We start from the raw sequence: 27,566 nt of genomic DNA, 5'->3' as shown, positions 1-27,566 counted from the left end.
GGTTTGAAAAGATCAGTCTGGCTTCTCTTGGGGAAATGAATTGGAGTTAGACAAGCAAAAGGGGAAAGTTCCATGGTTAGTGCGTCAAATCCAAAAGGAAGATGTGAGCAGCTTGCACTGGAGTGTGGAAGTAAAGTCACATAGGTTCCAAAGACAGGAAGTGAGATCAACAGGACTCAGTAAAGAATGGTACTGTGTGTGTTAAGGAAAGGTAAATGACAAAGCTGACTGACACTAGCAATCCCTGGTGTCAGGGATATTGCAAGATGATCCTCACCTCATTGCCATGGGTGTTTAATGACTGAAGGGGGAGACAGCTGCTGACTTAAAATGTTGTCGAGAGGAATAAACACCAGCGTCCTCAGCCTTGCAGGCAGTCAGTGGCCCTTTTCCTTTGAACTAGAAAGAAGGGGTCAAACAAGGTGCAATCTGCTCCCTTTTAACTTTTGAGGGGCAACAAAAAAATGAGCTCCCTCACCTTTAGCAACTGAGGTATATAACTGCTGGATGGCAAAGGCTCCTAGATTACCCATATGGCAATATTAGGCATACTAAAGGTTTAAGAACTGCAATGTCCACTATAGCAGCCACTGGCCACACGTGTCTAGCTATTGACAACTGAAATGTGACTAGTCCGACTTGAGATGTAAATGTAAAGTATCCATCAGATTTATTTACACTTTGCATGAAAAACTAATGTGAAATTAAAATTAATTTCACTTATTTCTTTTGACGTTTTATTAAATGTAGCTACTAGAAAAAATTAAATATCAATATATACTTTGAATTATATTTCTACTAGATAGTGCCATTTTAGACAAAAATTCAGACTAGAGTTCCACGATAGACTCAACGTACTTGAAATCGTAGCACATCGGGCATCAGGCTACCAACAGCTGTTTCCTGCGTCCCTAAACACGCCGCCCAATCAGACGCTGGGAACTGTAAACTTTGGCTTTATATCGCTGGTCTGTCCCGCTCCAAGAACGACAAGGACCAGCGTGCACTGCGCAGCAGTGTGTTCGGACCGGAAGAGGACGTCTCCGTGACGTCACGTCCGTCCTGCAGCCGAAGTTGACCTGCGTCTTCTGTGGGCGAGTGGTTTGGAGACGGCGTGGGTGCGTCTTCCAGTTTAGGGTGTGGGTCCTGGGTCGCAGATTTGAGGGGGCCCCAGGAGTCTCGAGTCTGGCTTTAGTGGGCCATTATTTGTGGGAAGAAGTGAGAACTGGCTTATACCAGACACAAGTCACTTGGAAAGTGCGGCTCCTCGCCTGAAGGTGTCAGCCGCGTGAAGAGCTCTTAAGGCGGCGATCGCTGCTTGTGGCCTGTGGCGGTGATGCTGCCTGACCCAGTGAGTCAGCCGCTCACCGAGTCCCGCTCATTCCAGGGTATAAAGAAAAGGCTTCCCCACCTTCGAACGCTCCCAAAGCCTTTCCTCCTTGGCAGCTGTATTTTATTTTTATTTAAAGAAGTGGTTACATACTACGCTGGGGGTGCAGAAATGCCGCTTTGTACCGGGCTTATGGCACAGCGGCACAGCGCCTGCCTGGCAAGCGCCAGGTCCTAGGTTTGATTTTTTGAGGGGGGGAGGGGGTTACCGGAGATCGAACTCTAGACCTCGTGCTTGTCAGGCAGGCGCTAGGGTGCTGAGCTAAATCCCCGGCCCTTAAGTTTGATTCTTGATAGGAAGAATTAAAAAACCTATTCAACTGAGCTGTTTCATATGAAGGAGTTCAGTATTTAGGAAAGGGTGTAGGCTTGGATTATAATAACCCAGAATATTAAAACATCTGTTTCAACAACTGTATGTACTCATTCAGAGTCAACTCCTTGAATGACATGATATGTTTTGGACTGCTTTGTCTTAAAAAATCATTTCTGATAAGTTCAGCCTTCTGCGGCTATTAGTTTGTAATGTAGACCTCCACTTTAATGTCAGGTTGAAGATGGGGTGTCTGCCTTCATAAAATAAACCCCTTTTTGATAGAACTGTGAAGGTAACTAGGACTTTTCCAAAGGAAAATGTTACATGTTACATGTTAACTCTTAGACAAACAAGACTGCTGGTGTTCTGATTTAAAGTTTCTGTCAATTCATGCCAGATTTTTGTCTTAAGTCTCTGTGGTCTAATTAACTATTATCATTTACTACAATAACAAGCCTGTGCATTGTAATCTAAAATGACTGATTGTAGAAATACCTTTCCAAAAAAAAAAAATAGCTTTCAGAAGCTTTATGCATAAGGCCTCATCAAAACCTTGTTTCTGTTTTACAAATGATAGAAAAGTATTTTTTATATGATTGAGTCCAAATGAGGTGAGGATATATCCATAGAGTATTGGTAGAGCCAAAGGTTTCCCACAAGGTGTACCTGGCCTCCTTCAAGTTTGATCTCAGTAATGGGGGGGGGAGGGAGATTTTTTTTTTGAGAGAGAGAGTCTTGCTATGCAGTTCAGCCTGGTTCCGTATTCATGGCTTTGTTTCCATTACAGCCCTTCTTTGTCCCACCATTATCACTGCCAAGTAGCTCAAGACAAATTGGGATAATCATCAATTTTTTTGGTAATACCAATCACATTTGACGTTAATGGCTCAACATTATAGCAGTTACTTGTAGGCCTGGGCTGTGCTTAACCCAGGACTCTTATGCTGAGCTACATCCTCAGCTTTTTGGTTTGGCTTGGTTTGGTTTTGGTTTGTTTGTGACAGGCTGTAAGTTGTCCAGGTTGTCCCTGAACCTTCTGCCTCACAATCTCACAGTGCTATGATTACAGATGTATGCCATCACCAATCTCTAGCAATTTTTATTTTATTTTTTTTACTGGGGATCAAACTCACGACCTTGCTGTTGCCAGACAGGTGCTTACACCACTGAGCTAAATCCCTGGCCCAACTGGCAATTACTTTTATACATACCTGTAACCCAAATAAGGTAGAGTCCATTGTCCCTACTTTGACAAATGAGAACATGAGACACAAAAGTTAGCCTATCCCATATTTTATAGTTTAATTTGTTACAAAGCCAGAATTGGCATTCACAAAGGGCAGCTCCAAAGCTCCATTCCCTTCAGCACAACTGTGAAGATGAAACTTGATTGGTGAGAAATCTCAGCAATTTACTACAGAGAGTTATAGATTAATTACTGTAGAGGAGAGATCCTTAAAAGGATAGAAAAGAACATCTGTCCATAAAGAAATCACATAAGATGATCTGCTGTATGCTTTTGTTGAGTACTAGATTCAGATTCATCAGGTGTGTGTCAGACACCTGATGCTGAAAACAAAAAACAGGACATCCATCAAAAGCAATCTTCGGTGGGATTTGGAACTGGGGTTGGTGGGATTTGGAACTGCTTAATCTTTCACACGTGTGAAAAGGAGAATCAGGTATAGTGGTGCATGCCTATAAGTAATCCCAGCACTCAGAATACTGAGGAAGATTCCAATTCAAGGCCCTGCTGGACCATTTAGTAACTTAGCAAGATCCTGTCTCAAAAAGTTAAAAAAAACGTTGGGGATAAAGGCCCTGGGTTCATTCCTCAACATCACACACACACACAATGAAAAGAGGGAAGGGAGATAGAAAAAAATGAATGAGAGTTCCACATGAAGGGCCCTCAATCTGCACACAGAGTGGGACCAGGTAGAAAGATTGTTGCAGAACTGCTGTTGAGCCTTGTGCTGGTTCTCCCTCCTGTACTTCTGATGGTTGTATCTTTCCATCTGGGCCTCTGTTTCAGCTCTGACCATGTGGACTGCGGATGAGATTGCTCAGCTGTGCTATGAACACTATCGCATCAAGCTGCCCAAGCAGGGGAAACCTGAGCCAAACCGAGAATGGACTTTATTGGCAGCCGTAGTGAAGATCCAGTCATCTGCCCAGGACTGTGACACTTCTGATAAGGCAGTACAAGGTGAGATCTTTTCTCTCAACATCCTAATTACACAGTGCTGTTAAAAATTACACAGAGCTATTAAGGGACAGTCGTGGGCAGGGTACACGCCTACGATGTTAAATGTGTTTTCCATGTCTCCACCAGGTGGCGCAGTACTTCCGGTGGTGGGAGCCCACCCTGCTGGGACTGCGGTCCTGGTTGAGTCAGGCTGTGGGAATCCTGTGGAGAAAACTCCAGACTTAAAAACCTGAGCACTAGGGAACATTTGGCTTCTGAGAGCTCCCTTAATGATTTGTTTTTTCCTCCTAGTGACAAAGGAAGTCGTCTCAATGGGAACAGGAACAAAATGCATAGGCCAGTCGAAAATGCGGAAGAGCGGTAAGCGTGGGCGGGAGTCTAAGCAAAGAGTTGTGTGGGAGCTTTGGGAACCAATGTCCTTGTCAGGGGAGAGGGCCACAAAAGTCGATGTGACTGACTTTTTGTTTCCTACTGACTGTTGCTCCACTTGGAAGCCAGTGCTTGTGCATTTGAAGAATGGAAATCCACCACTGAAGCAAAAGCCACGGGGAATGTGCTAAGTGAACTAAAAGCCAGTTCGTTTTTACGCTTAGACCACGAGTTCTCTGCGTTTAGCTGTTCCTTGTTGTGTCTGAAAGGCTTTAGGTCTTCGGAGAAGGTAGAGGATTCAGAAAGTTATCTTGAACTAAGTAGAGCTTTTGGCACCCACAAATATGTGGAAGCCCTTGACCTTCCTCTTCCAGTGAGCAGTTTCCTCTGAGTTTGCTTCCTGTGTTCTCCTAGTCCTGCCTCTTGTATGGGGTGGACAATTGTATTCCAAGAGCACCAGACTGAATTAGATGGCCGTGTCTCACCATGAACACAATGCCAAGCTACAAAAGGTCTCCAAATAAAGACTTATATAAATCAGTGGTGAGGACATTTGACAGTATGTGGAAATGTTTTTGGTTGTCACATCTAGGGGAAGGGTGCTCCTGACATTTCATAGGTATTGCTAGGAGTGATGCTGAACATCCTGCATTGCACAGCTGGCCCTCTACAACAAAGAATTTTTTGGTGCAAAATGTTTACCGTGCTAGGTTGAGAAACCCTGCTATTAATGCATCGCTATAAATACTTTCGGTATTTTCTGTCAAAGCTCTCCAGTAGCTACATGGCCATCCTGAGTGCTGGGGTACTGCTGTATGCTGTTTCTGAAAATCAGAGCCCCTCCACATTCCATATTTCTTAACTTGGTGTCATTTCTGTGCCACAGGAGATGTCCTCAATGACAGCCATGCTGAAGTCATAGCCAGAAGAAGTTTCCAAAGGTAAAATCACAACTCCAGAATGTCTGATTAAGCAGGTGTGGTATAGAGTTCCAGTGTTTGCATTTGTAATAAGCTCTGAGTAGAGCTTATTATTGTATCCCTGTGCACTACTGGGGTCTAGACTAGTGGTGCTTATTAAAATCTAGATTTCTGGGCCTCCCCCGGAGATTCACAGATCCAGTGGGGAGCCTAAGAAACTGCCTAATTCCCAAGTGGTGCTGATGTTTCACCACACTTTGAGCATCACTGGACCAATTATTCTAATTCCACATCACTACCAGTCTCCTTGATCAACAGTAACTCTCTCAGCAATCACCCGACCAAAGTCTTTCTGTGTACTAGAGACATTGGTTGTTTATTCTAATAATGTCTTACGACTCATAGGTACCTTTGTCATCAGCTCCAATTGGCAGCCACTCTAAAAGAGGATAGTATCTTTGTCCTGGGAACTCAAAAAGGACAGTGGAAACTCAGACCAGGCATCTCTTTTGTGTTTTTCTCCAGCCACACACCCTGTAAGTATATTCAAACCTTTCAGTTAATGTTATTTTGCCTACTTCTTTATGTTTGTTTCATTGGTTGGTTGGTTGGCTTTTTGAGAGAGTGTCTGTGTAGTTTAGATAGCCTTGATCTCACGGTGTAGCCTAATCTGGCCTTGAATTCATAGCAATGCTCTTGCCTCAGCCATCCAAGCGCTGGGATTACAGGTGTGTACCACCATGTCCAGCCTTTATGTTTCTTTTATCCATAGAGAATTTTTTAGAAGTATTTTTGTTGAAGTATAGCTATAGCTGATGACAGTGCCATTTTACATCCCTGATTACCTCTCCACTGTAGGAAGGCAAGGCAGAAGTAGAGGCGAACGGAGCCTCTCATACCGTTAGTTTTCAGAGTCAGATCGGGCTTAAAGATTTAATTCCCACAAAGTATGAAGTCAACAATGGGGTTTAGAAAGTCCAAAGTCCTACTGGAGTCACGTTTCCTAAAACCAATTGATTCATTCATTGAAAAATATTTTCTACTAGTTAGACACAGAATAGCATACTGAAAACATAGCAGTGAATAAGACTTAGCGTATTACTTACCCTAAAAGAGTCTTAGGGAATGTAGAGAAGCGTGGTGAATTAGAGTACATTTTGTTGAGTTATCAGGGGATATTCAAGAGCTGTGGTGCTGTGGTTTCTTTTTGTTTATTTGTTTTTTGTTTTGAGTTTTTTTTTGTTTTTTTTTTTAAGAGCTGTAGTTTTATAAGGTAAGACTAGACCTAACTCAGAGGGAATCATTTGTGTTCTGGGTTTTTTTTGTTTTTTTTTTTCAAAAGCTGAAAGTAATTCCTATTTTTTGTAGGCAACAACTCGGGGATGGTGGTAAAATTTTTTCACTCTAAAAATGTTAACATAAGGATGTGATCATTTTGTGTATGAGGTTCTGCATTTCTACCAACTTCCAGGAAATGCCTGTGGTACTGGTCAGTGGACCTTTCTTTGAGTAGCTAGGGCTTGGGTGATCCCAGAGTCACAGCTTGATATCCTAATCAAGCTACATAAACACATGGCCTCTGGATCTACCAGTCTGTGAGAGTCTACAGGAAAACAAAAATCAAGACTATGTAGTGAGCTTTTCAACCAGTTCTAACAGGAATGATGGCAGGCATCTGTAATCCTAGCACCTGAGAAGTGGAAGCAGGAAGATCCCTGTGAGTCTGAGGCCAGTCTGGGCTACATAGTGATACCCTGTCTCAAAAAAAAAAAAAAAAAAGAAAACACAAAAACAAATTTCTTTCAATTTAAAGATAACAAGAGCTAGCTGAGTGTGGTGATACAAAGTTGTAATTCCAGTACTCTGTAAAGCTGAGGCAGGAGAATCATAAATTCACTCCCAGCCTGAGCAATTTAGGGAAACCCTGTTTTAATATAGTAGCTCAGTATGAAAGCCCTGGATTCAATTCCCAGTACTGAAAACAATAATTACTTCCTTTTGTTTGGGAGGGGGTTGTTATTTTTTTACAGTGGTAGTAATTAGAATTTTTAAAGGTCTTACTTGTTTTGGTTTGGTTTGGTTTGGTTCTGTTTTTGAGACAGGGCAGTGCAGGCTGGCCTTAGACTCATTGTGTGGCCTTGCCTGGCTCACTGGGATTATTGGTGTGCACCACCACACCTGGTTTAAAAATCTCGCTTGATGGGATTAAGAAGTTGGCAGCCCTGTATTGATGTTAAAGCTGGAAATCTTGTTGGTCTGTGAAACAAAAATCCAGAATTACTGATCTAACTTTCTTAAGCTCTTGAGTAATCTTTTAAAATGTGATGTCCCTAATGGTTTCTCTGCAGGAAAAAAGCAAACTATCTGGATGTGAGTTGCAGGCTCTCTTGGCATTTACCTTTTGTTACTAATTAATCATCTGGTGCCTTGTTTAGCTACTCAGACCCTTTCTCTTGAGTTTTATTACATGAGTCAGCCTCCTGAGCTAAGGCAATCTGTCAGGATCAAATCTCCGAGCCTACAGAGTGGGTGGTAGATCCTAGAGAATTCTTCAAAGTCGCTGTCACCTTGTGAGGTCTCTAAAAGCCAGTCAGCCTCCCTGGCAACACTCCCACTCCTACATCTTTAGCCTTTCCCATCCGTAGGTTAGAAAGAGTACGGATGTATTATTTACACACTTTGAAAAAGCAGCACACATTAGGTTATTGTTGTAAAAGTACTCCCTTCTCAGGGAGAGCTGCACTTTTCCTTGACCTCTGGTTTTCTTGGGTTCCCTGTGAACACACAGTAGATAAGAAATCTCTAAACCAGCTTGGGAGACACTGGAAGTTTTGAGAAACTGGTTCGGGCCAGGATGTGCAACTCACTGTAGAATCTTTTTACTGTGGGACTCTGCACCATGAAAATCTCCAGGACGGGACGTTTTGAGCAGGGTGTGCCAAATAGTAGTCCACAAATGTGCTGGGAAAACCTTGTTCTAAGCCACTGGTTTTCAGCTCAGCATAGTTCTGCTCCCCAGGGGGCGTTTAGCAACATCAGGAGACACCTTTAGTTGTCAAGCTTGGGGGGCAGTGGTGTCTAGTGGGCAGCAGCAGTGCTGCTAAGTGTCCTCTAATGTACAAGATGGTCCCACAGCAAAGAACGATGCAGTCTGGAAATATCCTTAGTGTGGAGGTTGACAGTCCCAGAGCTAACCCAGTGTTTCCAAAACGTCCTTGTAATAAAGATTATCTGAGATCTTTGTCTGAATATTGTTTTCTAACCAGTCATAGTGGTGTACTACTGTAATCCTAGCACTCAGGAGACTAAGGGAAGAGGATCGCCATGAATTTAAGACTACTATGGGTTACATAATGAGTTTAAGGCTAACAAGACCCTACCTCAAAAAAACCCAAAAAAGTTTATATATCTATATATAGAGTCTATATGTGTATCTTATATGTATATATGTTTTCATGTCTCCTCCAGAAATTTCAACTCACTAGGTCTAGGAGAATAAGAGCTCCCAGGGATCAGTAATTGATTATTTCTTTCCTTTCTTTTTAAAAAATTTTTTCTTTATTTTGCAGTACTGGGAATTGAGACCAGGGCCTCTCCATGGAGCTGTAGTCTGTCTTTTGCTTTGTTTTGTTTTGTTTTTTGAGACAGGATTTACTATGTAGTTCAGACTTAGCTTGAACTTACTATGTAGCCTAGGCTGGCCTCAAACTCATGGTGACCCTCCCACCTCACCCTGCAAGCGCTAAGATCACAGGCATGTGCCACCATGCCCTGCTTGATTGGTTCGTGTACTTTAGAGGGTCTATTATTTTAAATTCTTTTATTCTGGGCTGGGGATTTAGCTCAGCGGCATAAGCGTCTGCCTTGCAAGCAGGCAGTCATGAGTTCGATCCCTGGTACCGATAAAAAGGAAAAAGACAAAAAAAAAAAAATTAAATTCTTTTATTCTATATATGAGTCCTCTATCTGAGGACTAATTAGCAAAATTCTTCTCCCATTTTGTAGGTTGTTTCTTCACTCTGTTGCTTGTCTACATTGCTGTGCAGAGGCTTTTTAATTTGATATGATCCCACTTTTTGATTGTTGGTATTATTTCTCGTGCCTTGGGGTTCTTGCCTATGCTTGTCTCTTTAAGAGTTTACCTGTCTTCCATCAGATTGTTTCTGTTTTGACATTTAGATCTGTGACCCACATTGACTTTAGTTTAGCACATGATGAGATATATGGGTCTAGAGTCAGTCTTCCCAGCACCTTTTTAAAAGAGGCTGTTTTTCCTACATAAAGGGTGTTTTTGACCCCTTTATCAAAGATCAGAGGGCCAAATGTGCCCATGGTTGCTTCTGCGTCTTCTGTCCCATTGAGCCTCCTATCTTTTCAGTGCCCAGTGCCATGCTGTATTCATCACTGTGGCTTTGTACTGTCACTTCCAGTCTGGCATTGGGATACTTTCTGTATTACTCATTTTGTCCAGGATTGCTTTTTTTTTTTTTTTTTAACTCCGTGATCAGCACTGGCTACTGTAGTGTCTTTTTTTCCCCCCCAGGATTGCTTTTGCTCTACTTTGTCTCTTTTGGTACCATGTGATGGATTGTTTTCTCTAGCTCTGTGAGGAATGTTGTTGGTATTTTGATTGGGATTGAATTAAATCTGTATATCAGTTTTGGAAGTACGGCCCTTTTGACTGTATTGGTTCTAGGACAACGATTCTTTAAACCTGACCTTACCTCAGAATCACCTGGAGAGTTTATCAAAACAAACACCCAAGCCCCACCTCCAGAGTTTGTGATTGAACAGCTCTCCTTCGAGTCCCAATAGTTTGAAGCATTTCTAACAAGTTCCTAGGGATGTTGATGTGGCTGGTCCAGGGGACTCACTCTGAGAACTGCTGGTTCAGGGGCTGCCTTCTCCCATAGGTGGGGATGCCTCCATCATCCCAATGCTGGGGTTTGAAGAGCAGCCTTGCTACCCTATCAGCAGAGACTGGGTCACAAACTCACCTGTAGAAGCCAGTGGTAACCTAAAGACTCCTGAAAAGAAAAAGAATTGTGAAGACCCTGACAGTCCCGTAACCAAAAGGATGAGGCTTGGTACTCCTGCCAGGTTGGTCGCCAACGGAGCTGCTCATCGTGACAAGCAAGGCGGTGACCCAGTCGCACCAGATGTCAGCAGCCCTAACGTCCCTTTAGAGGAACTGGCTTCTGTCTCTGGAGTAGCCCCCTGTAGTATGAAAGTGGTGGACGTTTATAGAACTGGAGCCAAGTGTGTGCCCGGAGACGCTGGAGACCCTAGAAAGCCGGGGGCCGCATATCACCAAGTGGGGCTGCTCCGAGTGAAGCCAGGCCGGGGAGACAGGACTTGCTCCATGTCCTGCAGTGACAAGGTGGCCCGATGGAATGTTCTCGGCTGCCAAGGTGCACTGTTGATGCATTTCCTGGAAGAGCCCATTTACCTGTCTGCTGTGGTCATCGGGAAGTGCCCATACAGTCAGGAAGCCATGCACAGAGCACTGATTGGGAGGTGAGAGGGCAGGGAGGGAGGCATCTGAGTGTGTCACAGAGCCGCAAAGTCTGCAGCCCATGACCCAGCACCTGCACCTCTAGGGATCTTTCTTAAAGAAATAGTTGAGAAAGTAATGGAACACTTAGTTTTGTGTACGGTAGTTTTTTTTTTTTTTTAAAGGAAGCCTGAAATTTTAGAGTGGGGAGTTAAGTGATTTCTTTTATTTAAAATGATGTTGATAAATATTTAATGTGGAAAGATGTTCATAATGTTCAAAGCGCTGTCTAGAGAATAAAGTGGGCTCCATGTTGGTCTTACAGGATCTGTGTACATAGGAAACTGGGAGGATGTACACCAAGGTATTAATAATAATGATCTCTGAGTGTGGTGTCATGGGTAGGTATTTCTTATTATTACTGTACTTCTAATTTTTCTACATATTTCCCTTATGATACTCAGTGATCTTTAATCTACTTTTAATTTTTCAAAAAAGATAAAAGACAAAGGCTGACCACACTTAAAACCACTCAGGTGTGTTCTCCCCAAAGGAGGGAGCCAAACCTGATCAGTGTTGTAGTAGATAAGGAGCGGGGAGCCTGGGCTGCGTCACATGTCCAGACCCTGGAGCCGACTCCGAAAGCAGACCGCATGGATGACTCAGCTGTTCACGCCTCAGTACACACCCAGGAGAAAAGAAAGCAAGCATCCACACAAACCTGTATGCACAAAGGCTAATAGCAGTGAAAGGGGCCACGTATTGTATGATTTCATGTATGTGAATATCCCGAAGAGGCAGAGCTGCACACACGAGTAGATGAGTGGTTACCAGAGGCTGGAGACGGGGGCAGAGGGCGACTGCTATGAGGCGGAAGGCTCTGGGACTTGAAAGCGTGTAGTTTGTTGCCAGCATCACATTGGCATCTAGTTTGTGTAAAAGGCGCAAGAGAAAAAAATGAATTTTTTAAAAATTTTAATGATAGAAAGTAAAAATACCCAAAACTGAAGTTTCTGGAAGAACCACTTGTTCGTGCTTGTCTTGTATCTCTCCTTAAACCTGACCTTCACCTCCTGGCAGGCCTTGCAGTTGACTGGCCTCGAGTTAGTACTAACCCTTGCAGGCCAGGTCTCTGATGGTGTCTTTGTTGATTGCGTTGGTCCAAGGGCATGTTCACAGAGTACTCATGAGCATGAAGTGATTGTAATTATAACACTTTCACAAAGGACTTGATCTTTGACCTCTGGGCGATTTTCTTCTTGCCCGTGGCAGTTATCATTTCCTCGGGATAGTGGTAATTCTAGCCATCGTAGATGTCCTGCACTATGATGGTTTTTGCATCCTAAATAGCAGTCAGTTTCTAGCTGGATATTGTGGTACATGCCTGTAATTTCAGCATTCAGGTTGCTGAAGCAGGAGGATTACAAATTGGAGGCCACCTTTGTACATGGCAAATTCAAGACCAGCCTGGACTACATAGTGAGACCCTGTTTCAGACACACAAACCACAGCCAGGTATGGTGGTGCACCCTTGTACTCCCAGCACTCGGAGGCTGAGGCAGGAGGATCACTATGACTTCCAGGTCAGCCTAGGCTATGTAGTGAATTCAAGGCTAGCCTGGGGTGTATAATGAGAGCCTGTATTTAAAAAGAAAATATGGGGGCAGAAGAATTGAAAATTTGAGCCTACCCTAGGAAATTTAACAACTCATCTCATAAATATTTTTTGTAATATCAGTACTAAGGAGGCTGAGACAAGAGAATAACCCCAAATTCAAGACCAGCCTGGTGCACAGAGTGAGTTCAAAGCCAGTCTGAACTACATAGTGAGACCCTGTCTCAAAAAAAAAAATTGTTTTTTAAGTAAAAAGTGTGAAGACCCTGGATTAAATTCCCAGTACCAAAAAATTTTTTCAAGTTTTTGAAACCCTGTATCAGGAATTTATTTCAGAGGCTGGGAATGTGACTCAGTGGTAACTGATAGCCTTGAGATGCAAGGCCTTGGACTCAGTCCCAGCAGTGCGGAAAAAAAGGGGGAAAAAAAAGGCTGAAGTTCGCTACTGCTGACAACACTAAGCGTTGTCCGTCCCTTCAGAGTGGTGGTAGGGGGAATCTTCCACGGCCAGAGGCTCTTACTATCCAGGTTCTGTTCTGACACTCTGCGATCCCCATCTAACAACCAAACAAGTAGATCCACATACCTCCTAAGGCCTTGCCCTCCATTGTTACAGTGTGGCCCACAATCCTAGATATACCTTTTCTCTACTAAACTGAATGCATTTTCCCTTACACTTAGGTGTCAGAACATCTCCGCTTTACCCAAAGGCTTTGGAGTTCAAGAACTGAAAATACAGCAGTCATCTTTATTGTTCGAACAGAGCTGCTGTGCAGTGCAGGCACAAAGGGCTGATAGTCCCGGTCGACTTGTTCCCTGTGGGGCAGGTAAGAGATCCGGGCTGGACTTGCTCTGGAGAAACTGACTCCCTGACAGAGCAGCCTGCCAGGGTCTGCATCTTCCTTCCAGCCTAGGAAGGGAGCTCCCCACGCCTAAGGTCAGTTGTGCACGACCTTGGGAGACACCTAAACTGGGTCAAGAGTATGCTCTGTGTGACTCTGAGCTGATCACCCTCTCCTGGCCTCATTTCTTTCTCTTCAGATTTGAAAAATGTCATTCATCATGGTTATTGTGAGGCTTGAATGGGAAATTCTGCTTAATGCATTTAATCTGTCTAGCATATAATAAATGTTCAGTGACATTGTAAATAATTGGAGTGATGACAGTGAATCTTGAACCACTTTATACTGTTCTTCCCTGGAGGTCGAGCATCAAAGTGGAGATCTTCTCTAACTGCAGGTCCAGCTCTCATGGGCTTAAGGAAGTTAAGGAAGTGTTTTTATGAATATACTGTGGCATGTGCAGAAAATAGAAGCTTTAACCCCTGAATTTATCTCTTCATAGCCATCAGCTGGAGTGCAGTTCCTGAGCAGCCGCTGGATGTAACTGCCAATGGTTTCCCACAGGGAACGACGAAGAAAAGCATTGGAAGCCTGCAGGCCAGGTACAGGGTTCTGGGGCAGGTGATGGTGGCTGCCAATTTATGCCCTTGTCTAATTCCAGAACATTTTCATTGCCCCCAAAAGAAAGTCATAACCTCCTAGCAGGTACTACCCACTCCTTCCCATAGTACAGGTGACTCCCAGTCACCGTGCAATCTTTCTTAACAGTATTTGTTACCATCTGTTGTATTTCTCCCCTGAGACAGGGTCTCATGATGTACCCCAGGCTGGCCTCCTACTCTCAGTCCTGCCTCAGCCTTCTGATGTCTGGGATTATTGGTGTGCGTCACTACCCTGGCTCTTGTCTGTCTTCATTGTATGGTTCTACTGAGTGAGAAGTGGTATTTCATTGTGGTTTGGATTCGCATTTCTCTAATGACTAATGGCGAGGAGCATCTTTGTATGTACTTATTAGCTATTCATGGGTCTTCCTTAGAGAAACAGCTCTTCTCATTTCTTGCCCATTTTTAATGTTGAGGTGCGTCCTTTACATGCTCTGGAAACTAGTCCTCTATCAGGTATATGACTTCCAAATAGTTTCCTCCACTTCTGTCTTTTGTTTTGTTTTTTCATAATGTTCTTAAAGCACAAAAGTTGTCCGTTTTGGTGATATCCAATTTATGTGCTTTTTTCTTTGGTTGATTATGGTTTTGGTGGTTTTTTTGTTGTTTCATTTTGGGTTTTTTATTTTTGTTTTTGTTTTTTAATTTGCTTATTTATTGGAATTAGAATATTACATTTCAGTGAACTCAACATATCAGTTTGTTTTTTGGTTTTTAAGACAAGGTCTCACTATATAGTTCAGGCTGTCCTTGAACTCGTAGTGATTCTCCTGCTCAGCCTCAAAGGGCTGGGATTACAGGTGTGTACCAGCATGCCCAGCTTTAGTGTTATGTTTTTTTTTATCAGTACATGTTTGCAGTATGTAATGCTTACATTCATCATGGGGAGTTGGTACATGTGCATAACACACCTCAATTCATTTTATGTCCCTTGGTCCCTCTACTGTCCCCCTCCTTGCAGGTTTTGGTATCACATTTAAGAAACTGTTAACTATTCTGGGTCACAAAGATTTGTGTTTTGTTCTATTATTTTTATAGTTTTAGCCCTTATGTTTAGGATTTGAATCCATTTTGAGTTAATTTCCTATATGGTATGAGGTATAGGGTGTAGTATCACTGTTCCATGTGAATATCTATTTGTCCTAGCACAGGTTTTTAGAAATTTTATTGTTTTCCTTGGGAAGTTTCCTTTCTTTTGTTTTGTTTTGTTTCTTAACAAGGTGTTGCTGTGTAGTTCAGGTTGGCCCTGAGTTCACTTTGGCTATATAGCCTGAACTCAGGCTGGCCTCAAACTTACAGCAGCCCTCCTCCCTCAGCCTTTTGGATGTTGGCATTACAGGCATGTGCCACAACACTCAGCATGGAAATATTTTTGAAAGGATACTTTCTTCTGGGTTTTACCACTAGCAGTTCTGGTTTCTGAAATCAGGGTCAGCCAAGCATCAATTATGAAGCTTCATAGTGACTGGACTTTGCAAAAAGTACACTTAGAAATTGAACTTTGCATCTTGGGGTTGGCTTTTGCTGAAGTACTGGGCTTGTGGGATGCTGAACTTGAGCCTCAGATTCCATTCCGTTCCTTATGTGGCCATCTCTTTCATGGACTGTCTGTCTAATGCTTGACCAGTCTCAGTGGTGCTTTTTCCATTTCTTTATTATGTCCTTATAAAAAGCGGTACTTGAAGTTCATAGAAGAATCTTTTGTCTTTTTGACATGCTTATTTGTGTACCTCAAAATAACCAACCATAAAACCCAGCTTACATTCATCTTTTTATACTTAAAACAAAAGATAGTTCTTCAGAGCCCCTGGTACAGCGTTCAAACAGCCTAGACAGCTGCCTCTGCCTGTCTCCTGGAAGCCTGGGCTTTTTGAATTGAGAATTACCAGGGCAGAGGCTTTTGGACCAGTTTTTCCCCAGTAGCCGTCCTGGTTTCCAGCTACCTTTGCATATTTTTGGAGATCAGATCTCCACCTGGAGTGGGATGTGTGCGCAGAGCAGGTCATGCGGGGTAGGACCACAACTTTCTTGCTGAGCTGTGTCTCTGTCATTAGGGGCAGCCTCACAGTCTGTGTCCCGGCCCTGCCTGGCTGACTGCAGCTTCCATTTGCTGCTTTGCTCAGAACAACAGAAAGAAAACCTCTTTGGTGTGATGTGCAGGCCCTTTTACCTTAAAAGCCCAGCTCAGCTATCACTGGCTTCTAGCTAAATGTTATCTGCTCTTCTCCAGTTTGTTCCTGTATGTCCCTGTTACTTAGATATGATTAAGAAAGTCTCATCTGTGTGCCTGTGAGTGTGTGTGTGTGTGTGTATCAGGATGTGTATTGCTGTGTATTGAGCTCGTTATGCCATCCAGGCTGGCCAGGAACACAGACTCCCCCTTCCTCAGCCTCTGAATGCTGGGATTTTGGTACACATGCCACCACACCAGCGAGACTGCCTCATGTTCCGTCACTAGCTCTGTCTCAGTTATCTGGGTGACTGGGAGGAAGTTCAGCGCTATCTGGGCCTCATTGTGTTCATGTCTATACAATGAGGATATTCTGATAGATAAGCTCCATCCAGCAGAAGCTTTGAGAGGATGAGACCAGTGTTTAAAATCCTGGCTCCCTTTCCTCCGCTGTTTGCATGAACTTGAGCAAATTATTCAACTTCTTCTTTCCAGTCTTTCATTCCGTTTCCTTTGATTTCCTTTGCTGCTTTTACTGAGCTGACAAATACAGTATCACAATCATCTGGAAGTAATGATTCTTGCTTTTCTTTTTCTTTTTTTTTTTTTCCTTTTTGATGGTAAGGATCAAACCCAAAAACCTGCGAAGCACACACTCTACCACTTACACCCCAGCCCAGTCACTATTACTGTCTGGCCAGCACCTTCTATATAATGTTAAATAAAAGCAGTGATAGCCAGGTGTGGTGGTTCATGCTTGTAACCCCAGCTGTGGGGGAAGCTGAGAGGAGGATCACAAAAGTTCAAGCCCAGTGTGCAGTGTAGTAAGTTGGCAAGACGCTGTCTTAAAATAAAGAATAAAGAATACCAAGAATATAATTCAGTGCAAAGGTTCTGGGTTCAATCTCTGGTAACAGCACCCCCACACACATACACACAAAATTAATGAATAGTATCTCTGTCTTGGTCCTGATTTTAAAGACATGCTTGGGGCTGGGGGTTTAGCTCAGCGGCATAAGAGCCTGCCTTGTAAGCAGGTAGTCGTGAGTTCAATCTCTGGTACCGATAGAAAGGAAAAAGACAAAAAAAAAAAATTTAAAAAAAATAAAGACATGCTTATGCTGTGGGATTTTAATAAATACTTTTTATAAATTTGAGTAATATCTCTAGTGGGCCTAGTTTACTAAAAAGTTTTGACTCACTGAGCAGATGTTGAATTCAGCAAATGCTCTTTCTGCATAAATGTTCCTCATGTTAGTTTTCTCCTTTAATTCATTAAGGGGCATTCCCTTCATCTTTGTTTTGTGTTCGAGTTGAAGCAGCTTTCTGTCCCTGCCTGCCAGCAGCGCCTCCAGCAGCAGTCTGTGAGAGCCCTCAGTGAGAATGAGAGCTCCGGTTTCCTGTGAGCAGCGATTCCTGAAATTGGCTGCTGCCAGCCAGGAGCTTGAGCAGACTGTCACATACACCAGTCGTGGCCTTTGTGTCCAAGCTGAGGGTGTGATTGGCCAGCTGACGCAGGGCACAGGGTGTAAAGATGAGATCAGATATTGTCAGGACGCACTGCATTGCCGTTTCTACATGCATCTCTTGTGTGTATCTGAGGGGAAGGAAGGCGGCACAGACAGCCCAGGCACGTGTGGCACGGACGGGCAGAAAGCCAGAGGCCCCTTAGGTGTTCAGCTGCTGATGTCCACCCTGAACCACATTGCCTAGGAGCAAAGCTGGGGCCTCTGAAGACCCAGAAAACCTGTAAGGGGAACCTGGAGACCCATTTCAGGTGCATCGTCCAGGTGGACCTTGGAACACAGGAAACAGCTCTGACCAGAGCTTCCCGTTTCTTTTTTTTTTTTTTTTTTTTGTCTTTTTCTTTTTTATCGGTACCAGGGATCGAACTCATGACCGCCTGCTTGCAAGGCAGGTGCTTATGCCACTGAGCTAAATCCCCAGCCCCAAGAGCTTCCCGTTTCTTATAAACCATTCCACCCTCAGGGGCTGGCTCTTGTGAAAGGAGGTAGCTGTTGATCAACATAGTAAGACCCTGTCTCAAAAACAGAAAAAACATTCCCTGTGGGCTGATGATGTCACTCAGTGGTAAAGCCTGTGCTTGGCAAGGCTGAGGCCATGGGTTCAATCCAGAGCACCCCTAATTTAAAAAGTAGCTAGTAGGGAAAAAGGAACCCTTCTTCACTGTTGGTGGGAATGTAGGCTGGTACAACCACTGTGGAAATCAATATAGGGATTCCTCAGAAAACAAACCTAGAGGTTCCATTTGACCCAGCTTTTTTTCCTCTTGATATCTTTACCGAAGAATTAAAAGCATCATACCACAGTGATATATGCACACCTGTGTTTATAGTGGCACAATTTAGAATAGCTTACTCTTGAAAACAGCCCAGATGCCCAACAGTGGATGGATAAATGGATAAAGAAGGTGTGAGATTTTTTTATACAATGGAATAGTACTCTGACATGAAGAAGGATACACCTGAGACATTCCTGAGTAAATGAGTGTACCTCAAGACCATACTCTTTGCATAGTTTTTTTTTTTTTTTTTTTTGTCTTTTTCCTTTTTATCGGTACCGGGGATCCAACTCACAACTGCCTGCTTACAAGGAAGGCGCTTATGCCGCTGAGTTAAATCCCCAAGACCATACTCTTTAAGTGAAATAAATTGGACACACGTGTGTAAGCACCACATGCTTTCTCTGGTGTGAGAAACCAAAAGTATAAATAAGGACCAAAACATATATTAGATATTTTGAAATAGGAAGAACTTATCAAATAGGAAGGGGAATGTGGGAGGGGGAAAGGAAGGAAGGGAAAAGAAAAGAATGGAAACAAAGCTTTTGTAAATAAGGAGGGGAAGAAGTGTTGAAGAGCAGGAAGGGAGATGGGGAAAAATGCATCAAGATATATCATGTGCAGGCACAAATTCCCTATGACAAATGTATCATTATATATATATATATATATATATATATATAGAGAGAGAGAGAGAGAGAGAGAGAGAGAGAGAGAGAGAAAGAGAGAGAGAAGGAGAGAGAGAGAGAGAGAGAGAGAGAGAGGTGTTTTTTGGTACCAGGGATCAAACTCACAATCTTGTGCTTGCCAGGCAGGTGCTCATGCCACTGAGCTAAATCCCCAGCTATCATCATACATATTTAAAATGTACCAATAAACTTAATTTTTTGGAGACAGGATCTCCCTATGTAGAAGCTGGCCTTGAACTCACTATGTAGCTCAGAAGCCTCAAATTCATGGTCATCAATCCTCCTGCCTCAGCCTCTAGAGTAATGGGATTAAGGCATGCATCACCACACCTGGCTCTTAATTTTTAAAAAATAAAAAATTTAAAAGATAGCCAGATGTGTCTTACAGATACCCTGGGGCAGAGTTTAGTAATTACATCTTAGTGTACCCTATTTGAGTCTGTCATTTTAATTATTTTAATGCTAATGACATGTCTTAAGGGTTTTTGTTGTGGGATGGTTGGGAGGGGTGTTTGAGACAGGACCTCACTATGTACTTTGTGCTGGCCTTGAACTCACTGTCACTCAGGCTGGCCTCAGGCTGGCCTCAAATTCCCAGCCTCCTGAGTGCTTGGTTTACTGGTGTATACCAACATGCCTGGCAAGGTCCGTGTTTTTATACCTCATCCTGCTCAGTCATCTCCAAGTCTAGATCTTTTCCTTTGTCAAGTGCAGATGGACTGGGGTTTGGACACATTCAAACACAAAAACACAATGAGAAGCCTGGTACCTCTCTGACAGGGCCTGGTACATGGAAAACACTCAGCCTTTTTTCTCTCCAGGTCCCGAGTCAGCAAAGTGGAGCTCTTCAGATCATTCCAGAAGCTGCTAAGCAGCATTGCAGAGGACATGTGGCCAAACTCCCTCAGGTGACACTGCTGACCTGCATTTTTTCATACAGGAGACTTTGTTTGGATCCTAGTAGGAGTGGCAGGAAGCCTTGGTGGGAGCGATGGTTTTGTGAGCCAGCGGCCCTCGTTACTGAGCTTGCGCTGCCCTGCCCCTTGGTCCTGCTCGCGGACAGTGGTGGTCTTGAGAGTCTGTGTCTTGCCTTGTTCAGGAGAACAGGGACCATGAGACTGGGCCAGTCACAGAGGGAAAGGTGGACCTCCTCAGGCTCAGCTCTGTCGCAGGGTCCCGGGGACGCTGACAGCTAGCAGCAGGGCGTGGGGGCAGTACGGAAGGTGGGAAGGCAGCTGGACTGGCGGGATTCTTGCTGAAGACGGCCAGGGTGATGACATATCAAAGGTAAGGCTGGAGAGCTTGAGCTGGTGTTGAGAATGATTAAATACCAAAGGTAGTTGTTTTTGTTTTTTGTTTTGGTGCTAAACTTAGAATTCTCACTGAAACTAGAATTAGAGGACCAAAAAACCAAAAAACCTAGAAGAGAAAGCCCAACGTCAAGGCCAAGTCAAAAAGAAGACTCATAGGACCTCAGCTCAGTCTTTTACCTGGGTGTATTACAGATTCTCCTCAGCATGTCTGCAGTCCAGGGAATCAGAGATGCTAAGGGTTTGGCAAGGGCGTTGACTGGCAGTGAGAGGAGGGAAACATGACGTGGTAGAGAGATCTTTGTTAGGGCAAATGCAGTGAAAATTTCTAAACCTCTAGATGCTCCAGTGGAAATTATAGACCACTAAAAGACTTTAAGCCAAAAACATAGTTATTCTTGTTTTATGTGATTCTACCAGGACCTTATAAAACTAGCATTCTGTTCATTCTTACCAGTTTAACCCATCCTGTGAATTCGCTGCAAAGGGTCAGGGTTCCTCCAGGAAAGCGTACCAAAATCCTTGAGTTCCTGTTCTAGTTGCTTGCTTGAGTGTCTTCCAGGCCCCCAAAGTGAGCAGTTCAGTGAGAAGTTTGTGTTTTCTTTAGGGTGCAGAAGCTACACACCTACCAGGAATATAAACAAGCTGCCTCTACTTACCAGGAAGCCTGGAGTGCACTCCGGAAGCAGGCATTTGGATCCTGGATCCGAAACCCCTCGGACTATCACCAGTTTGAATGAACAGGAAAGGTTTTTAGAAGGTTTCCTGGTAGACCCAAACCAGATCTTTCATTTTGAACTGCCTTTTCCTTCACACTGGATGAGCCTTAGCTTTTCTAGTGGCTAAATCTGGAAAAAGAAGAAAGAAAAAGGCCTCCCGGGACACATTATCACTTTGGTGTATATAGATGCAATCTGGGACACAGCTCGCTGCTAAAATGGCATCTCACGAAATGGCCTTGGAATCTGACTTAAGTCACGTTTTACTGTTTCTCTAAGATACAAAATCAGAGTTTGGAACATGTTGCTTCAAAAGCACTGTGCACCATCTCTGGTTATGTGTTCCTGTATGGTTCAGCAGACAATCATTGGTCTCCAGAGATCTGGGGATCTGTGCAAACTCTGCAGCGTCACCTGGCATCGTGTGCCTAAACAGTATTTTGTTTCCCCAGCCTGTCTACCTCGGGAGCCATGATAACTGCAATCTTCAGCTGTCGGACTTGCTCACAGCTGCCTTTACTCCCTGGCTCAGGATGCAACTGAGCCAGCCCTGGACGGCCCTGTTCTCAGAACTATCAAGACGTATCTCTCTCAATGGGAGCTCGAAGGCCACACAGTCCTGGAACTGTCAATAGCTAGATTCACCTCCCGCGAAGAGCCAGCTGAGCATAAAGCCAGCAGGAGGAAAGAGCCAGGAAAACCAAAGCCCTGCTGAACTGTTTGGATCCCTAAGCCACAAATTCCTGGTGTTCCAACCTGACTTTACGCTGGGAGTCCTGCCTGAGCGCCTGCACATCCCTGCAGCCAGTCAGCCTCACACCTGGCAACCGGTCCTGCTTAACATCTAAATAGTTGGCTTGTAGCTTCTTCATACCCTAACCCACGGTGAAACTGGGAACTTCCCACGTAGGGCGTTACTTGAGGTCAGCCATTTTCCTAGCTTTAAACAGTTTTTAGTAACAACTTTTTGAGGGGAGGGTGCTGGGGATTGAACCCAGGACTTTTACCCTGAGCTACTAGGCCTCTTCCTTCCTTCCCGTCTCCCGTTTTCTGTTGTGTTCTGTTTGTTCTCTTTCCCTTTCTGTCTCTTTCTGCTTCCTTCTTTCCTTCTCATTCGATAGGGTCTAACTAAATTGTCCAGGCTGAGCTTGAATCTGTGATCCTCCTGCCTCAGCCCCCCAGAGTGCTGGGATTGTAGATGTGCAACACCATGGCCAGCCATAATAGCTTCACTGAGATAAAATTTACCCACTTCAGGTGTACCATTTAGCAGTGATTAGACTATCCACAGACTTATGTAACCATCCATTTCAGAACATTTTCATCATTCCAGAGAAAAACTGGGTACTTAGTTTCCTAGGGCTATCATAACTAAGTACAATAATCTGTTTGGTTTAAAACAACAAATTAAGCTGACCATGATGGTGCAAGTGATGGCCTTTAATCCCAGCACTTGGGCAGCTGAGGCAGGAAAATTGCTGTGAGTTCAAGCCAGCCTGAGTTACATATTAAGGCCTTATCTAAAAAAAAGAAAAAAATTAGCCAGGCATTGTGGTACAGGCCTGTAATCCCAGCATTCAGGAGGCTGAGGCAGGAGGATTGCCTACAAGCTCAGGGCCAGTCTGAACTACACAGCAAGACCCTGCCTCAAAAAAAAAAAAAAAAAAAAAAAAAAAAAAAAAAAAAAATTACTTTTTTTCAATTCTGGAAGCTGGAAATTCAAAACCAAGACTCACGTGCCCTCCAGACACTGGACGTGAGTTCTTCCTTGCCCCGCTCTTAGTGTGTGTGGCTCCTCCTCGTTCTCCCTTTCACCTGCCTTCTTCCCTGAGTGCTCACTTCACTCAGCCTTCTTCTGTCCTAACCCATCCCCCTGCTTCCAACAAGGTCACCTTTGCAGTTCCAGAGGACGTGGAAGGGAGGGGGACATTGTGCAACACTGTTTGCCACCCATCAGCTCCTCGATTCTCCACAGCCCCCGGTCCTGCAGTAGCCAGGCTGTTTTCAGTCTCTATGGGTTTACCTGTTCTGAACGTGAAAATGGGGTAACACAGTAAGTGGTCTTCATGTTCTTAATTTGTTTAATTATAGGAGTAATACATGTTTGACATAACTTATCCTTAATATTTCTTAAAATAAATAATTTTAGATAGCAGGCAAGAGAGGCAAAGACACTTCTGCCCACACCCCAAGCTTTCTAATATTCTGCTTTTTAATGTGAGTTTCTTTTCCCTGAACACAAATCCCACATTACAACAATAAGGATGCTCAAGCAGACAGGAGGCTTTATGTATTTCTTTTTGTGAGATTTTTAAAAGATAAAGATCTAGCTGGGTAGGGGCTGGGGGTTTAGCTCAGCGGCATAAGTACCTGCCTTGCAAGCAGGCAGTTGTGAGTTCAATCCCTGGTACCAATAAAAATGAAAAAAAGACCAAAAAAAATTAAAAAAAAAAAAAAAAAGATCTCGCTGGGTGTAGTGGTGTAACCCTGGAATCCTAGCACTCGGGAGGCAGAGGCAGGAGGACTGCGGGCCAGCCTGAAATTCTGTCTCTAAGATACAGGCAAACAAAAGTTAAAGATCTGGATGAGACTATCAGAGAGTAGTATCTTTTTGTTCCTAAATTTTGTTTGTCAAATTTACACCAAAAAAGCAAGGGAGGAAAGGAAGGGGGAGGGGAAAAAGAATGAGACAGCAAGCAAACAGTCCCCCCACTGGCCCAGCTTGCTGTGCATCGGAGGCTGGGCTGGAGTGGAAGGTGGAGGCTTTGTACAGCGCCTGTCCACAGCAAGAGCAGTCTGATTGCACTGACTCCGTGTGCAGCTCTGCCCGACCCCTCTCTGCCTGCTGACCACCTGTCAAGAACAGTGTCAAGAACAATGCGTCCTGCTACCTATATCTGCAATGGGACAAAACACCACCGATAACAGGACTCAGAGCGGGTGGAGCTGGAGGGCCTGCAGGACAGACACGGGACACCCACCTCGCAGGAGCCCGTGGATTTATTTTCCTCAAGTGCTGTGACGTGTCACACATTGGTGAAAGGGCCCAGCAGGGTGATGTCGGTATATGCTTGTTAAACACTTTGTTCTCCACCCCGCCCCTCCTGGCCAGGTCCGCACCCTGGAGACCAACAGCACCCTTGACCTGGGGTCCTGCCACTGTCAGGTAGCAGGGGAGGGGCCAGGTAGGGCCAGTCAGAAGGCCACGTGTGTCCCTACAGCTGAGGCCCATGCTTGGCCCTTCAGACTTGTAATGGTTTTATCATGGGTCCATGCATGTTCCAGGTCCACCCCAATAAAAAAATCTTTCTGACTCAAAACTAACAAAACCCCTACATGACAGAAGTTTGAAAAAAACAGACTTCAGAATGTGGACCAGAAACCCCTGGAGGCCAGACACTACAGCAGATCCACTTCAACCTCTGCCTGTTTTCTCAAGAGCTAGAGGTGATGTTTAAACACCTATGTCCTATTTTATACTTTTAAAGTCCAACTTCACGCATACCTACAATCCCACTGCTCAAGCAGAAAGAATTTTTTAAAATGTAGACATATTTCTGTGCGTCAAGGTCATATCTCTGCAGTGTGGCCAGGTTCTCTAATTTCATACATTTAACTAGCTCATACGCTTTACCTGTGTGTGTGCAGCACTGACTTCGAACCCAGGGCCTCGCACATGGTAGGCAAGCACTGTAACACTGAGCTGTGTCCCAGAGCTTTTTATTCAGGGTCTCCACCTAAATTAAATTTTGGCTCCTTCAAAAGAGGGAACCTGAGCCTTCCTGGGAGCCAGCCGGTGTGTGAGGTAGGAGACAAGACCCCTTCCCCCAGCAACCAGCTGTTTCAAATGATAGCACTGAAGTAAAAAAACTAAATGCTTGTATCATTTGATGGACTTTGCAGGTCTAAAGCTGGTAGTCTGAGCATCTATTGGGAGGGTAACAGTATGCAGTACAGCAAGTATGAGGCATTTCCTTCTGTCTTGCTTTTGAAATCCAATATTGTTCTCAGTGTTTTGTTTTGTTTTATTCTCTTTAAAATAAATTTTTAAAAAATAAGAAGGAGGGGACTCTGTCACCTGAGCCATTTTGCGCTGAGCCGTGCACGTGGCACTACTTCAGCCGGCTCACAAGAAGGTGTCGCACTGGGTTTTTCTTGGTTCTGGTTGGTTGGTTTTTGAGGTGGCCTCACTGTGAAGTCCAGGCTGGCTCCAGGGCTGAGCCGAGCGGGCCGAGCGGTGTGCTGTGTGCAGGAGGCCATCCTGACACCCTCGGTCGCAGGTGTTCGCCCTGGGGGCCTTAGCCGGTCACTGAGCTCTGACTCACACGGCCTCTGCGTGCTCACTGTGTTCAGTAAACATCTTTCAGGAGAGACACTTTGCGTTCTCATTAGTTCCACACTGATGCACCAAGGAAGCTACTGTTTGGTCAGTTAAAAAACTCAGCCAGTCCAAAGCCAGCACGTAGCCAAATACTAACCACATATTCGCTTGTCCTTTACCCCGAGGAAACAGGTAAGCTGTGGAGCTGTTTATCAAATAAATAGAATAAAGGTCAAAGTAAATATAATCCTGAGTAACTTGTCAAATACACAGGGCGAATGTCCCGCCTACGTGTGTGTGTGTGTGTGTGTGTGTGTGTGTGTGTGTGTGAGAGACAGATCAAACCTAGGGTGGCCAGGGCATGTGCACATTAACTGTGCTCTGCCACCCTTCAGGTAATAACTGGTCACTTTGGTTTGGTTTTTTGAGACAGGCTTCTCCCACCAGGCTGGTCTTGAGCTCACTATGTAGTCCAGGCAGACCTCAAACTCACAGTGATCCTCCTGCCTTGGCCTCCAGAGTACAGGGATTGCAGGCATGTGCCGTCATGCTGGCAGGTTTTTGCTTTTTTGTTTTGTTTTGTTTTCTTCTGTGACTTACGCTGTAGGAATACCAGAAACCCCTTAGGAGTAATGTTGCATAGGAAAGTGGGAATCAACATTCTTTAAGCATTTCTGCTCATAATTCCATGGAAATCCCTCTTTACTGATAAAATGTCTTCTGGGATTTGGCTTCTTCAGGGAATATCACTGTCAGCACGTCTGCTGCTGTTTGGGGCTCTAGTGTGGTCTCATGTTATGACTGTATAATTTTTTCCTATCAGATTTTTTCAAACTTGACTTGATTTAAAGAATTTTGGGACCAGGTGTAGTGGTGCACACCTGTAATCCCAGCACTCCGGAGGCTAAGGCAGGAGGATTGTCATGAGTTCGAGACCAACCTGAACTACATAGGCAAACCCTGTCTCAAAAAAAGAAAAAAAAAATTTGTGCATATATATTTTTGAACTAATTTCTGCCTCAAATCATGAAGTTTAGTGGCTCATTTTATGGCACTCATGAGTGCCAGGCATGAGCTCACCGTCTGGGAAAACGAAGCCGCTGTGGGGAAGTGGCCCACCCTGGCTGCCAGGGCCCCTGTCAGAAGAAACACAGACCCTGTCTGATGTCATCTTGTCTGTGGCTGCTGAGAAGCAGCCTCCACCTGGGCCTTGACAGCATTTTGGCTTCAAGACAATGTTCCAAACAAGCCTTAGCCAAAGTCAACCTTCTGAAGCCCAGTTCCGCTTCCCGGTAGGCAGCTCAAACAGCTTAGGTCAGTGTTGCCTTTTGGGATGCTGCTGTCCTGTGACAGTGAGAGAGCCAGAGCAGTCAGGCTGAGGCCACTGCAGACAGAGGTCACTGAACTAGGAAGCAGCGTCCAAACATAATGCAAATGTGTGTGCTGTTCCCTTTCAGGGGCTCTGGCTGCACTTTCTGTGGACCCTAAGCATTTATGCTGGGGATGGGTGGGTGTGCAAAAAGCCAAGGTGTCTTGGAGAAAGCATTGTTAATTTTCCAGAAAATTGAGTTCTTTTTTATATCTCATACACGTGAAACTCTTTAAACCTAAATGTGTCTATCAGGCTATGACTGACTTCCTATAAGACTGTCCAGATAGATCCAAAGTCAATCTTAACCCAGGTGTGGTGGTGCATGCCTGCAATCCCAACCTGGAGAGGCTGAGGCAGGAGGATCTCTGCAAGGCCATTCTGGAATGCAAAGTGAGTTCAAGGCCAGTCTGAACTACATAGTGGTTCTCTGTCTCACACACACAAAAAAACACCAAAGTGATTTAAGTACATAGTACCTGTGGTCCAAAGTGAGAGGGAAATTCTACAAGGAGATATTTCAGGGTGCAGGCAGTCACTTGAACTCAACTTTTACTTTTTAAAACTGGGGTCCCAGAGACTGGAGGTATAGCTTACAGGTAGAGCACTTGCCTAGTTCAGTCTCAGCACTAGTTCACTCTCAGAAAAAGAAACTGGGACCCCCCACCACCACCACCCCACCCCCGCAACAAGTGAAACAGAAATCTGAGGCGTGGTTGTGGCCCTGCGTCAGGAGGGAGGAGCAGAATGTTGAGTAGACAGAGGTACCACAGAACTCTCGGTGATGGGAATACTCCATTTTGATTGCAGGGTTGACCACATGGAAGTCTTTTTCAGGTCTACACTTAAGATCTAGGCTCTTTTTTAGTA

At 44.3% G+C, this 27,566-nt stretch overlaps 1 protein-coding gene across 2 annotated transcripts; it reads left to right on the top strand.

The window, feature by feature from the left end:
- Nucleotides 1–1,006: 1,006 nt before the first annotated feature.
- On the top strand, nucleotides 1,007–25,574 carry Adat1 (adenosine deaminase tRNA specific 1). 2 transcript variants are annotated; one of them, XM_003471990.5, is made up of 10 exons: nucleotides 1,007–1,118; nucleotides 3,741–3,914; nucleotides 4,206–4,274; nucleotides 5,170–5,224; nucleotides 5,609–5,739; nucleotides 10,117–10,720; nucleotides 12,994–13,139; nucleotides 13,657–13,756; nucleotides 19,799–19,885; nucleotides 20,895–25,574. In XM_003471990.5, exons 2-10 carry the CDS (start codon nucleotides 3,749–3,751, stop codon nucleotides 21,025–21,027), a joined length of 1,491 nt encoding a protein of 496 aa, XP_003472038.1. In that variant the 5' UTR covers nucleotides 1,007–1,118; nucleotides 3,741–3,748; the 3' UTR covers nucleotides 21,028–25,574. The 2 variants fall into 2 exon arrangements, with proteins under 2 accessions (XP_003472038.1, XP_063103759.1); XM_063247689.1 differs by lacking the exon at nucleotides 1,007–1,118 and adding an exon at nucleotides 1,127–1,351.
- The last annotated feature ends 1,992 nt before the right edge of the window (nucleotides 25,575–27,566 follow it).

The sequence above is a fragment of the Cavia porcellus genome, unplaced genomic scaffold (genome assembly GCF_034190915.1).
Source record: "Cavia porcellus strain 051 isolate PalLab524CR breed Dunkin Hartley unplaced genomic scaffold, mCavPor4.1 scaffold_4, whole genome shotgun sequence".
Taxonomy (NCBI): Eukaryota; Metazoa; Chordata; class Mammalia; order Rodentia; family Caviidae; genus Cavia; species Cavia porcellus.
The sequence above is the reverse complement of the archived record's forward strand: the minus strand, read 5'-3'. Positions and strand labels throughout refer to the sequence as shown.

Coding starts and splice junctions, on each gene's coding strand:
- Adat1 (XM_003471990.5), top strand. CDS start 3,749: ATGTGGACTGCGGATGAGATTGCTCAGCTGTGCTATGAACACTATCGC. Junction 10,721..12,993: donor CACAGAGCACTGATTGGGAG/GTGAGAGGGCAG, acceptor CCTTACACTTAG/GTGTCAGAACATCTCCGCTT. Junction 19,886..20,894: donor ATGTGGCCAAACTCCCTCAG/GTGACACTGCTG, acceptor TGTTTTCTTTAG/GGTGCAGAAGCTACACACCT.